This window comes from Chroicocephalus ridibundus, chromosome 1, assembly GCF_963924245.1.
Source record: "Chroicocephalus ridibundus chromosome 1, bChrRid1.1, whole genome shotgun sequence".
In the NCBI taxonomy this organism is placed as follows: domain Eukaryota; kingdom Metazoa; phylum Chordata; class Aves; order Charadriiformes; family Laridae; genus Chroicocephalus; species Chroicocephalus ridibundus.
The window spans coordinates 169,725,186-169,738,176 of record NC_086284.1 but is presented as its reverse complement, the minus strand read 5'-3'; the positions used below and the strand labels follow the sequence as shown (position 1 = coordinate 169,738,176).

Genomic DNA, 12,991 nt, shown 5'->3' with positions numbered 1-12,991 from the left:
GCCAATGACACTTTCATTTTCATATTCATATTCACATGCATGGGAAGATAAGAAACTGAAATCTAGTGATTTTCCTCAGAGCACAAGCTACATTACATTCGCGCTAGGTTCAGCCATAAAGAGTTATCAGCATCCTCACTGGAGTTGGTTCTGCAAAGCTCCCCTGTTCATGGCTACAGTTCATGGCTACATTTACTCCTTAATGATGCTAGCCAGTTTAGAATGCATCTTTAAGTCCTTTCCTTAATTTGTATATTTTCTGAAGAGCTCACAGAGTTAGGATGTGCTCTGGTTGATTTGTCACTTGTCTTTTTCTAACTGGGTTCACTGGTGAGTGTTTGGGTGAATGGTAGAGGAGGTTCGGCATTAGGTCTCTGGTTAGGGCGTGATGCATGTAGAAGCTAAGTGCTTGCTAGAGTTTTGCACAGCGCTCAGAATAAGAAGGACCCATGTTCCAGGGAATGACAGAGATGATAGAGGGCTACATCTGGAGTAGAGACTTAATAAAAGAGTTAATAAAAAACACATAAAACCCAAGTGACAGTGTGTGTAGAGGGCTCAGTTATGATGAAGGCTGGGAATGATCTTTACGTCTGCCTTTTCCTTCCCCTCAGTAGACTGATTTGTCTCCTGGTGAAAAGGTAAAGGGTTTTTGAGCAAGGACTAGAATTAGGGTTGGGGTTCAGAAAACTGAAGCACATATAAGTAAGCAAAGAAATAGTTGTTTTCAGAGCCCTCAGGGAGGCTCAGGTCTCAAGTTCATCTTGACCTGTAGCTCTTGTTTTCATTCCATTCACAGATCTATGCTCTGGTGAAGAGTGGAGAAGGCATGTGCCAAGTCTGGAGTTAGACTGAGGTTCAGAAATGTAAAGAACATAAAGGCAATTGATGGTTGGTGTCTGGAGCTCCTAGAATTTGAAAAAGGATTTTTGTTGGCTTATCCCAACAAAGGAGAAAAACTCCCCGTGCTTCAAGATGAAGAATCCTGGGGAATGGCATAGGAGGTGTAGGGATAGTTCTGGGTCTCAGGTTATGGTTCAGAAATGTAAAGCCCATAGAAGCCAAGAAATTGTTGGTATTTTCAGAGCCCTCAAAGTGTAGTTGGAAATACACTACACTTATCCACTGCTCTGCTAACTCACTTATTTTATACTCATATTGTAACACATGACTTATTTTTGGTTTTGTCCATTTTACAGGCTTTACAGAAATTTGACTCCTCAGAATCTCTCCTGTCCGTTACAAATTTACAGGTAAAAAAGATCTGAAAGAGCTAAAAGTTTTATGCTAGACATAAATATTTATTTCTCTGGCATCAGTTAGAGGTATTTGGTTCAGAAAATACACTTGTTGTTAGTAAAAAACAGTAAATAGAAAACATATTCTCCTCTCTCCTCCTCCTTACCATTTCCTAAATTTTAAATTTTATGGCTGACCTCTCAACGGAGAGGCAAGTACCATCATCACCATTTTTCAGATGGGAGACGTAATATGTACAAGTCTGCGACTGGTCTATGCAAAGTGTGCTAGTAGAATTATTCAGGTTTTGTCATGATATGTAGGATCTGATGTTTATCCTGCTAAAATACTGAGAACATCAGTCATCTAGCTTATATAATTTCTATCAATCAGAGCTCTCTTCATAGATTTGTCCTAATTCAGATTGGGATTGAAGTCCATTTCTGGGGTAAAAAACCAGTGAATCTGTAAACCAGTTAATGAACAGTCATTTATCATTTTAATTAAAATCACATGTTCACCAATGACTTCGTTGTTTTTCAGTTTTAATCGTTTTCTTTCACTTGCCTTCTCACAGATACATTGAGCCAGTAGGGGTAAATGTTAGCAGAATGTGGAAAAGAAGCTGTACCATAAAAACAAACTGATAAAGTAGAAAAAAAAAATTCCCTCCCCTTTTGTCTCTTTTGTTTACAGTAAACTTGTGTGTCTTCTACAACAGTCGATATTAGAAGACAGAAATGAGATGCCTATCTTGACAGCTTTTGATCTCACTAGTTTCAGATTTATTTTGAAGTTGTGCTTTATCTTGAGCTTTTGATTTGAACACTTCACTGTCTATATGGGACTCTCATTGGTCTCCTTATGATTTTGCAAAGCTGCGTAGACTTTCAACTTCTAAATTTATTAATCTAAAGTGAGAATATTAAACTCAAGATAAATCAAGGAGGCTATAATGAATACCAAAAAGATTCTATGAAATACGCCAGAATGGTCTGAAACAAGAATTTTTTTCCGTGCTTAATCTTTCTAGTTAGGTGAATTGTAACAACAGACTTTCCTTTGAGTTGAGATTTCTGAACTACAGATTTACCTACATATTTTCTGTGACCACCTTAGCTCAAAGAGTGCTAAAACTAAAACTGACACAGAGTAATAGCTATAAGTGCATAGATGCACCCTCTACTGTAAAACTGATCACTGAGGCTGTAGCAAGAGCTACTAAGCAGTGAATTAAATTTGGAAAGGAAAACAGCAACTCATCCATAATGACTAAGAGCATATTACTAATGTTATTTGTGTTAATTGTTATAAGCATCTTTATTAATAGAAGTAGAATATGCCATGAACAAGAAAAATGTAAAATAAGTAATTTCAAGTAGACCCTATTGTTAACTTTCTTGTAGGTACTGGAAGACATATTTAATTGGAGTCTGTCTTTAACAATGGTGCCATTGTGCAACCAACAAATTATGAATAAATTAACGTTAGCCAAAATGCATTTCATCATTTGCCTTTCTGCCACAATAAATAATATACCTGAAAAAGTGGAAAAACACGTCTATTCTGTTGAGAGCAAAAGCTTGAAGGAGCCAAGCAAAATCAGAGCATCAGATGTAAAAGGTAATTGTAAGGGTGGTGGAAAGGTACATTTATTCTGCAACTTGTTTCAAGCATAGTTTTTCCACTTTTAACTGCATATGCATTAACATGAAATATTATAAACAATATTCATATAAATGTTGCTGGAAAAAACAGTCATTATTGAAATAATAAGCATTAAGGTTTTTCAAGGTTTTTTAGCTAATATCTCTAATATTATTAGAGCTGTATTCAATTTTTCATCACTTATTTTGATATTGAAAGTCTCGATTATAAGTAGAGAAAAAAAGGCATATTCTTCAAATTATTAAGAATGCTTTGGTTCTGCATCTGTTATCTGAAATTTCATCTGAAATGTATTTGACAGTTGATGCTGATAAGAATTCAAGACAACAGGAACAAAGAGGCACAATGATGCAGCTCGTTGACTGTAAAGATGAACTAAATATGGCCATGCTGAAGGTAATTTTGATTTTTAGGAAAAAAGGCTTTAGAAACTGCAGATTGTTCCAAAAACATTGCTAATGTTTTCAATGTAACAGAAATTATGGCAGGAGGATGGCATGAATAAGGGGACTAGAAATTTCTGTTCCTAATCTGATTGTAGTCTTACTAGCCATACCTGAAGTCTTGGTGGTTTGGTGGAGTTTTTCAAACAGTCTAGTTTATGATATATAAATGTCCATGGGAAATATTGTCACAATCAGATCTCAGTATGACTGTTTCAGCACCAAGGGTAAAGACTGAATGGGATTTCAAGGATAAAATAATCTTCTTTTAAAAGGGTGACACCTGTAGAACATGTCACAGACTCTTTGACGGGGAAGTATGCTCTATAAATAAATGGAAACCCTTCTTTACCATATGTGAAATGTCTCAGTTTCTTCAGGTTCCTCTTTCTGATACTTCATTTTGGAGAAAACATACCACAGTTCATTAGCTTTGTTTGAAGGGGTTTGGTTTTGGTTTTAATTTTTGTTTTGTTTTGTTTAATTGTGAACGTCATGCTTGGGGGTTTCACATCACAAAAGACCAAAATTGAGGGCTGACATATTCTTCTTTCAGAGGGGTCTTCCACTTCGGAAGTATCTACTTTTGGTCATTGTTACAAACAAAGTAATGTACAACATACATCTGGAGAAATGGAGGATGATTTTGTTTGGCAATTGCTGTATGCCATACACTAGAAACTTGAAAGTTTTAGCATAGTTTGAAAATAACTTGAAAACAGCATCTTGAAAATAACTAAAATAGAAATGTTAAATTAATTTGAGTGGGCTTGTTTAAGAGACGTAATCTATTTGTTACTCTTTTCTTTAACCATTCTGTTCTTTTGTTTTTGTTTTTAAGTAAAGCTTTGAATTCATTGAGGAAACTGGTCAAAAAAAGATATTGGATGACATAAACCTTTGAATTATTTTTGAATTCTGCTGAAAGCTCTGTGATTGAGATTTTATTTAAAAATAACTTTCTTTTAGATTTAGTTTTCACAGCTTCTTACAGCTTTGTTTGTCAGAAAGACTGTAAATTACAGGTGAACTTTCAGGATACATACTGCACTCAAGGATCTGTCAAAGTATAGATAGAAAAGAATGTAATACTCTTTGCAACATCTTTAATGTTGTATTTTAATATTGTATTGTTTGCAATTACTAAGAATAGTAAGAAGTATAGTATAAAATTATCAAGTATAGCTATAAAATAAAGAAAAGAATGAAAAATTATTGAGTAATATTGCTAAGCCATAAAATATGTAGTTAAGCATAAATGGCAATAATGTGGGCACAGTTAAGATGTTGCTACTTTCAACACATTGAATCTGTAAACATGAAAAAAGCAAAATTAACCCCCGCTGGTATTTATAGAAAAGGCATATTGCATTCAAGTTGATTTGGTTTAGGGTGCAGTGATAGTAGGCTATAACAGAATAAAATACTTTTAAAGAAACTTTTTATTTCTTTCATTATTTTTTGAAATCATACAAAGCTGTGTTCTTCTCTAGGGGATTTTATTGACAGAAGCTGAAGAAAGTCTTAGCCATCTTGTACAGAACATACAGGACAAATACAATGGGGAGATATCTTGGTGTTCTGCTGAAGATTTAGAGACACTTATTGAGGCCAAACTTCAGCTTGCTGCTATTTCTCAGCAAAGGCATCAAGCAGCTTTCACGTAAGTAATATTATGTACAACCTTAACGTTGCACAGCCTTGACTACAGAAGATTAAAGAAAATATCCAGCAACATTTTCTTTCAATCCTCTATGTCTACATTAATATTCTAAATCTTAGTAACCAGACATAATAACCCCTCTAGTATATCTACAAATGTAAGTTACACTGACATTTCATTTTTTATTATTGCTTTATTTTACTTTTTAAAAGCTCATCAGTTATTGGCCTATGATTTCTCTGTGAGCTGTTTCTGTGGTACAGTGTTATACAAAATCAGAGAAAAAGCTGCAGTGTTCACTGTTTTTGTTAAAGTAAAAGTCTGGATATGTTAGGTCATGTGTTTTTGTTATTTCAAAGTGTACAGCAGAGCACTAATGTTATCTCTGAACTACTGAATTCTAGTTTGTTCTAGAACGCCCTGTGTTCCTGTCCTAAAAGAACAGTTCCTCTTTATGTACTTATTGTTGTCAAATTAAAATGTTAAAATAATATTTTTCAAATTAATTTGATTAAAAAGCATTAAAGCATTGATGTAACCTTTAACATGTAAGAATAGATTTAGCAGTCATTATATTGTTAGTGATAGTGTGTAAAATACTGTTCTATTTACATGATCTGCGAGATATTTTCTCCAAATTATAATTTCCAAATTCTGTGATTTTTTTTGAGGTTCTGACTTCTTTTGTATAACTTCATGAAATTACAGTTGTGCTGTTCTTTTAATACATGGGTCATACAGAAATATATTAACTTTTGGTAGAAGTTAAATTCTGAACATTGTTTTGATCTGTTAGCTAGGAGGATTCTTCTGTTTAGCATACCTGTAATTTTAAATTAATTTGTACATGAAGGATAGTAATTTAACAATGCATAATTTTTCATAGAATCATAGAATCGTTAGTTGGAAGGAACCTTTGACCAGGTTGCTCAAAGCCCCATCCAGCCTGGCCTTGAACACTTCCAGGGATGAGGCATCCACAACTTCCCTGGGCAACCTGTTCCAGTGTCTCACCACCCTCATAGTGAATTATCTCTTCCTAATATCTAATCTACATTTCCCCTCTTTCAGTTTAAAACAGTTACCCCTCATCCTATCACTACACTCCCTGATAAAGAGTCCCTCCCCAGCTTTCCTGTAGGCCCCCTTTAGGTACTGGAAGGCCGCTGTACGGTCTCCCTGGAGCCTTCTCTTCTCCAGGCTAAACAACCCCAACTCTCTCAGCCTGTCTTCATAGGAGAGGTGCTCCAGCCCTCTGATCATCTTTGTATTTTATTTTTTTTTCATTAGTGTCAAGCTTTTTTTATCTAATATTTTATTAGGTTGAAAAATCTCTGAGGGTACAAACTGTTAAATAGAGGTGCAGCATATAGAGGTGTAGCACTGTCGCTTGCCAAACTGTATTGAGATTAAGTAGAATGTAATCAGTATTTATAACTTTTGTTAGGGCTACTCTGACTAAGCACACCAAAATTATTACAGCAAATGTTACATTATAGTAAACACCAAGCAAAAAGCAAAATTAACATTTGTTTATTGTTGGAATACTGGTGATGATTGCTGTAACAGTCTTGCTGATGAAGTGGTAGATGATTCAGCTGGCCAACAGATAAACCAGTCTCAAGGTTTTTTTTTCCTTTTTACCCAATTAACAAAAAATAAATGTTTTCTTCTATGCCAAAGACAAACTGTCTTCCTTCTCCCAGTTGTCTTAGGTGAATAAACAAACCTCCAAATCAGATAGCCTTTAAATACCACAATGCCTTTTTATCTGCTATGGTACACCAATAAAAAAGATAAATTAACAAGGACAGGAACTTCACAGTTCCGTATAGATTACTGAACTGAAAACAGTAAGAGTATTGCAGCGTGGTGTTTTACCTGGGTTTTGTTTATGTTATTTTAAAAGACAGAAGTTTCCCAAAAGTTCAGATATTAGGACTGTAATAATTTAGCAGTAATGTCATTAGTGAAGATGGGAAGTACGAATTTGTAGGCTATTTGTGGGCATTTCTCATCATGAAATATTAATCTGTTTCAGTGCCTTTTGAATTAGATTAATTTACCAGAAATTTGCCACCTAAGGACCAGTACTCAGATTTATGAAATACCCTGTGCATACGCCCGAGGTAGCTTGATACTGGGCTTGGTAAAACCCATATTAGTAGAGTCTTGACCCAAATTTTCTCACCCTGCTAAACCGGTGGTATGCAAGCCATTTGCAGTGCAGGACCCTTCTTTTTGACATGCAGTTATATCCTAGAGTGCAGTTTATCTCTTGGCTTATGACTCATCTCAGATTGAAGAAACTTTTTTAGAGTATCAAGGGTTTCAGTGGATGTCAAGCATTCTATGGATCATCTTTTGGGACTCTCAAATTTTTGATGGGTATTTAATGGGCCTTATATATTGATAGTGGTCAGATAGCAGGAAAAAAACCAACCAACCCCAAACAACAAACAAGGTAAGGGTTTGGGGTTTTTTTTAAGCTATTTTACAATTTTATTGCACTGCCATCCATGGAAACTGCTGATATATCTGCCTCAGATACAAATGAAACATTCCTTCAGACAGCTGAATGCTTCCTGCCTGCCAGCCTAGAAATCAAACTTTGCATGATATTACAGAAATTCATCATTTTTTTTTCCTTTGGCGAAATGACTTAGTGGTGAAATTGTTATAGTCAGCTGTACTTTCCTATTTTGATCATCTTGTCACTTTCTGATTCAGCTGATAAAAGGATGTGTATTTTGTCAAGGGAAATATATAGACACATCACTCTTGTTGACAGCAGAAGAGGGTCACAAAAATTTCATCAAGGGAAGCTTCTACATTACAGCCTCTGTCTTGCAAAAAATTTATGCCTCAGAATAAGACTATGTGTAGGACTAATTTGATCGATCTCAAGGAGAGTCCTTACATGGTGTCCCCCCTAAGCATGTGAGGGTTCTAATTACCCAAATATCTGCTTGTCTGCTTATGTGAATACGTTACTGCTTAAAACAATACATATATGAACCTTTGGGCTTGTGGTCTGCATTTTACTCATGAAATGTGTATGTACGCATGTAGGTAAAAACAGCCTCATTTGCAGAATTGCTAAATGTTGACAACAGCAGTTAACTGGAGGCAGTGGTGCCCAGGAAGTGAGGTTAATATTCCTTAAAAACCTGTATATACTCTTGGGTGCTGCATCTTCCAACATTTGAGAAATGCTAGCCATACATCTCAAACAATGTTTTGAAAAATGTCAGGTTTGCTGTAACTTTAACTTTGATGCCTGGTTTCAGGGGAAAACTCTTCTTAATAAAAAGAAAGAAAAGCAGTTGGGATATTTCATTGCATTATCCTTACTGTCTCTTTTGCTTTTATAAGCAAATTCTGTTTTGTAGTTTCCATTGTTAGAGAGAAGGTTATCATCAAATTCAACATTGATTTATTACAGTTTCATTTTGTTGAATAAAACTGAGGTAAAGGCATGATGAAGGAGATTCATAAGGACTGAATTCTGAGAGCCGAAAAACAAGATATTAACAGTTTTGGTTCTCATTGTTACTTTGGGGTCTATTTGTGCTGAATTGGTGTAATCCATCCAGTTCAGCATCACAAACACAGCAAGCAGGATAGAATCTGAAATGACAGGAAGGCTTTAACTACCCTCTTTTCTCTGGAGGTTATCCATCCTGGGGTTAGATACATGTTGGCAGAATAATGTGAGTAATTTCAGAGTAGTGCTGCTCTTGTTCTGACTTCTTTGTGCATAAATCAAGAACTTTGCCTTTACAACAATTAATCTAGAACTTCTCAAAAACAGTAAATTCACACAGAGCCTTAATCTCTCTTGCATTAAAAGCTCTTTACAGTGTTCTGGCAGTGTAAAAAGGACTTAAGGTGTTAATAAATTATTTTTTTCTTTTGCTTCATAGCAACCAGTCTCTTATGTAAAGAGAGTTTCTCCATGTAAAAAGACAGCATAGATGGGAATTTTTGTTACACATTTTTAGCGATTAACCTGCTGAAAAATCTTTAAAAGGTGAGCTAGGGATACCCTTGCGTACTTTTGCACCATTAGGAAAGTATGTTTCAGTGGGTAGAGAATAAGTAGAATTGCAAAAAAAACCACCAACCCCATAACTGTTTTAGCTAAGAGGTAGGAAAGTAGAGATTTACAGATGTAGGGGAAAATGTACCATTAGAGATGGAAAACTAATACCATGAGACACTGGTTTTGGCAGTTCTCCGAATATTTTGAATAGCGCCTTCTTTGGGCAACAAATCCCGTTGTGAAAAAGATGCTCTCACTATGTTGGTTTTGCAAGTGTCTTCATATCATGAAAATAATAGTATACACAAAGTCTGCTGTTAGAGATAAACATTTCTATAGATGTCATGAAAACTGAACACTGTATCTGAAAGCTTTAAAAAGACAGCATAAAAAGGCAAAAAATCTAGTATTTAATGTTTTAAGAAACCTGACAATATTTTGGGATCCCAACTCACAATTTTTTTCAATGTGGGGTTGAATGCTGCACCGGTCTCAATGGTGTCTGTATCTTTCTCGATGCTGTTTGGAGTGAACTCCAGAAAAGGATTAATGATTGGGACGGGAGGTGGGGGTGGGGGCAGCAGACTCAGTGTCATGTCATTGCTCACGAGGTTTTGCGAGGGTGGCACCTGCCTCAATTTTTAGTTGATGGTGTTTACTAAGATCCTGTGAGTATTTCGTCATGTGGATTTAACGAAAGGATTAACATGTAGTCTGGAAAGGCTTTAAGGAGGAAGGTGTTGTGGCTGAGCTACGGAACTCTCCTAATTTTTTGTCATTTTCAGTATTTTTGCATCTTCTAATTCCTAAAAGCCCATCCCTGATGGGCATTTCCTGTCTAACGGAAAGTTATGGTAGATTTTTGTTTTGTTTGCTCCAACAGAATATGATATGACTTGGTTTATCTATTTTTATCAGGTTATGTCTGTTAATTGGCAAAACTTTTTCTCTTACTGCTGTTTTCTCACTTTCATACTGCAGTGCCAACAAATTCAGAATATTCTCCAAATGCACTTTTTTTGTTCTACTGAAGCAAAAATTGATAACTCCTGATAGACATCTCTGATGCAGTCAGAAATTAAGTATCTATTATAACAAAAGCATAAAACGGAAAATATAATTACTATTTTTAAATAATATTTTTTCTGTACCATAGTGTTGCTTTGGCTTTCTCTGCAATTCAACTTCTCCAAGATGCAAAAATTTTTAGGATTGAAGTGACACATTTTCAAGAAGAAAAGGATGAAAGGGAGTGTTCGGTATGTGTGGATATTTGTTTTAAACTACTGTTTATCAGTATATGAAGTCTTGCATTAAGGGCTGAGTGATTTTCAGAATACTAGAACATAGCAGTCATTTGTATTACGTGGTTACCATTAACCTGGGGAGAAAATGATGTATTACATGCTTTAGTTACCTGCGTGCCTATAGTATATTCAACATGTCTATAATAATAATTTTAATTTGTATCTGGTTAGGAGTTACAGTTTTTATTTGTATACTCTCAAATACCAGCATTGAAAATCCCCTTTTATTTAAAAAAAATGCAAACAAACAGAAAGTGGAAAAAATAGCTATCAGGTGAAAATCTTGTATTATTCAGTTAAGGTATTCTAGGGTTTTTGATTGAAAACCAACATCAGAGTATCCTCTTTCAAAGAGCCAAACAGATGAGTTCACATCATTGCTGTGTTCCAAATTTAACAAGATTTCATCTGACTACTGTTGTCTAACACACAGTGATATTTTGGAAAGCCGATGTGCAAAACCTATTGGTAATTCAACGCACATTCACTCTGGAGTGCACAGTAAGTCAAACTGACTCACATGGACACAGCAATTGAGTAGTGAGGCCAGATTTTGTAATGTACATAACGAGACTGGACTTTCTTGCACGCAGTGCAATTATTCTCTGTCTGTGTTGCATGTCAGGGTCTTCTGTCTTACTGCACTTGCTCCTACATTTTCTTAGGACTCCCTGTAACTGAGTTATGGATATTTTTTTTCCTAATTTTCATCAATGCAAGTCATTCATGATGATTTTTAGTAAAACACAGGTGGTGCCACGTCCATTTATTGCTTGCTGGAACAAATCTTTGGACTATGGATTGTAGAATTTTAGTAATAGAAAGACTGTTTATAATATGTGAAAATGGCACAGGGAGTTGAGCTGAGAATTCTCACAAACTCTTCCAGTACTATATTACGTACCAGAACTTGATATTGATCCTGCTCCACAATTAGACTTCTATGTGCCTTAGAGTTTTGTGCAATGTTCCTGTTAGAACTGTCCAAACTGTTAGAATTATTCTCCATGAGACATAGTATATGGATATATTTATGAACTTTCCCATAAAAACTGGTTTAATTTTCATTTGTTATGATTCTTTTTTTTCTGTATATTAAAAGTTAATAATAAATGGACTTCTGATATTAAAAAAATATGTATCTACCCTTCAAAGAAACTTCTGGTTATAATTATGTTATTATTTGTAATATAGTTGTATTGATTTGATTTATTTTAGACTGATGCTGCCCTGTTGCTTTGTTTATAATAAAGTAGTTGACACAGAATGTAAAATTTTCTTGCTTTTGGAAATTATTAGGACTCTTACGTTAAAGATGTTCAACTGCCTCACAGTACAACAGCACAAGATCATATGAACGTACATCTGTGGCTAAGGTGTCGTACAACGTTAGTGACTGCACTAGTAACACAGATACATGGCGTTTGTGATATTGACGGTATGAGCCTTTTTTGGTTGAGACTTTTGGAGTATAATGGACAAGTGAGCCTATGAAGACACGATTCTTATTAATAAATAAAAAATATTAACATTAATTCTGGGGCTGTATCATCACTGAGCAATTTGTATTAAATTCATCCAATGCAATAAGGATAATATATTTCTGAGTACAATCTTTCCCTAGGGAATGTAAACACAAAGCATTATATTAGTGTTCATTTAGTGATCATTATCTTTTGATAAATCGCTTGATTGAAAAAATTTCAAATGTTCTAGTGTAATTAATTTAATAAGTATGCTTGTATTAAAAAAACCCTGTTGCTACATACTTCCAGTTTTAAAAGTCTCAAAAGTTTTTTTTCACTTTTTATATCTCAAATAAATGAAACGTTCCTATATATCTCCTAAAAATGTTCAAGATTCTTTTTCATTAAAGAATTTAAATGAAATACTACAAAATACATTTATTGCAGCTTGATAATGAATAAAATGGGTTTCATTCCTTAGTTCCATGAAGTTAGTATAAACTCTGACGCTCACTTAAGTATCAAAATCACAGTCTAGGTCTGTAGCCAGACTCTTACTTAATGTCTTCTGGATAATTCCTGTGAAAAATGTTACTATTTTGGAATCATAACTAAGATCAGATTTTTGAATATGTAGAATATGTTTTATGGGTGAGAATGACATCTGATCTACAAAATCTAATTATTTCTACTGGTGGCTTTTATATAAAGAATGTATTTGGATGAACTTAAACCAAGTGCAGTTTAAAAACTAAGTGGTTTTTCTTTCTTTTGAAAGTGAATTTAGCACAAAATCAATGAAATGGTAAATGTGGAATTTATAACGTCAGATTTTCTGTAACTTTTTAGTATGAAAGTGACTTCTTAAGAATGGTAGAAGATACCATAAAGTCTTTTCTATTGTATTTTTACTATTCATATATTCTCTTCTTTTAGAAAACGATGTGGCCGAACGCAGAAGTCTCATAAAAGAAGCAATAATAGAGGCAGAAGCCTTTGGAGATACGGAGGCTCAGGCTGAAATGATGGTGCAAGCTACTATTCTTGACCTGCAAGAAAAACGTCCCATGACAGGCATTAAACTTCTTTTGGAGGTTTGAGCACAAAGGAGAAACTGTTCGCTTTTCTTTAATGCATTTTTCACATAGTCACAACAGCTG

At 34.8% G+C, this 12,991-nt stretch overlaps 1 protein-coding gene across 1 annotated transcript in view; it reads left to right on the top strand.

The window, feature by feature from the left end:
* CFAP54 (cilia and flagella associated protein 54) overlaps positions 1 to 12,991 on the top strand; it is a 112,578-nt gene that overhangs the window by 75,559 nt on the left and 24,028 nt on the right. The window contains exons 49-55 of the mRNA XM_063322755.1: positions 1,200 to 1,253; positions 2,646 to 2,862; positions 3,209 to 3,303; positions 4,844 to 5,013; positions 10,215 to 10,317; positions 11,665 to 11,803; positions 12,768 to 12,925. Of these exons, the coding sequence (XP_063178825.1) occupies positions 1,200 to 1,253; positions 2,646 to 2,862; positions 3,209 to 3,303; positions 4,844 to 5,013; positions 10,215 to 10,317; positions 11,665 to 11,803; positions 12,768 to 12,925 (936 nt within the window). The remainder of the gene's footprint in view (positions 1 to 1,199; positions 1,254 to 2,645; positions 2,863 to 3,208; positions 3,304 to 4,843; positions 5,014 to 10,214; positions 10,318 to 11,664; positions 11,804 to 12,767; positions 12,926 to 12,991) is intronic.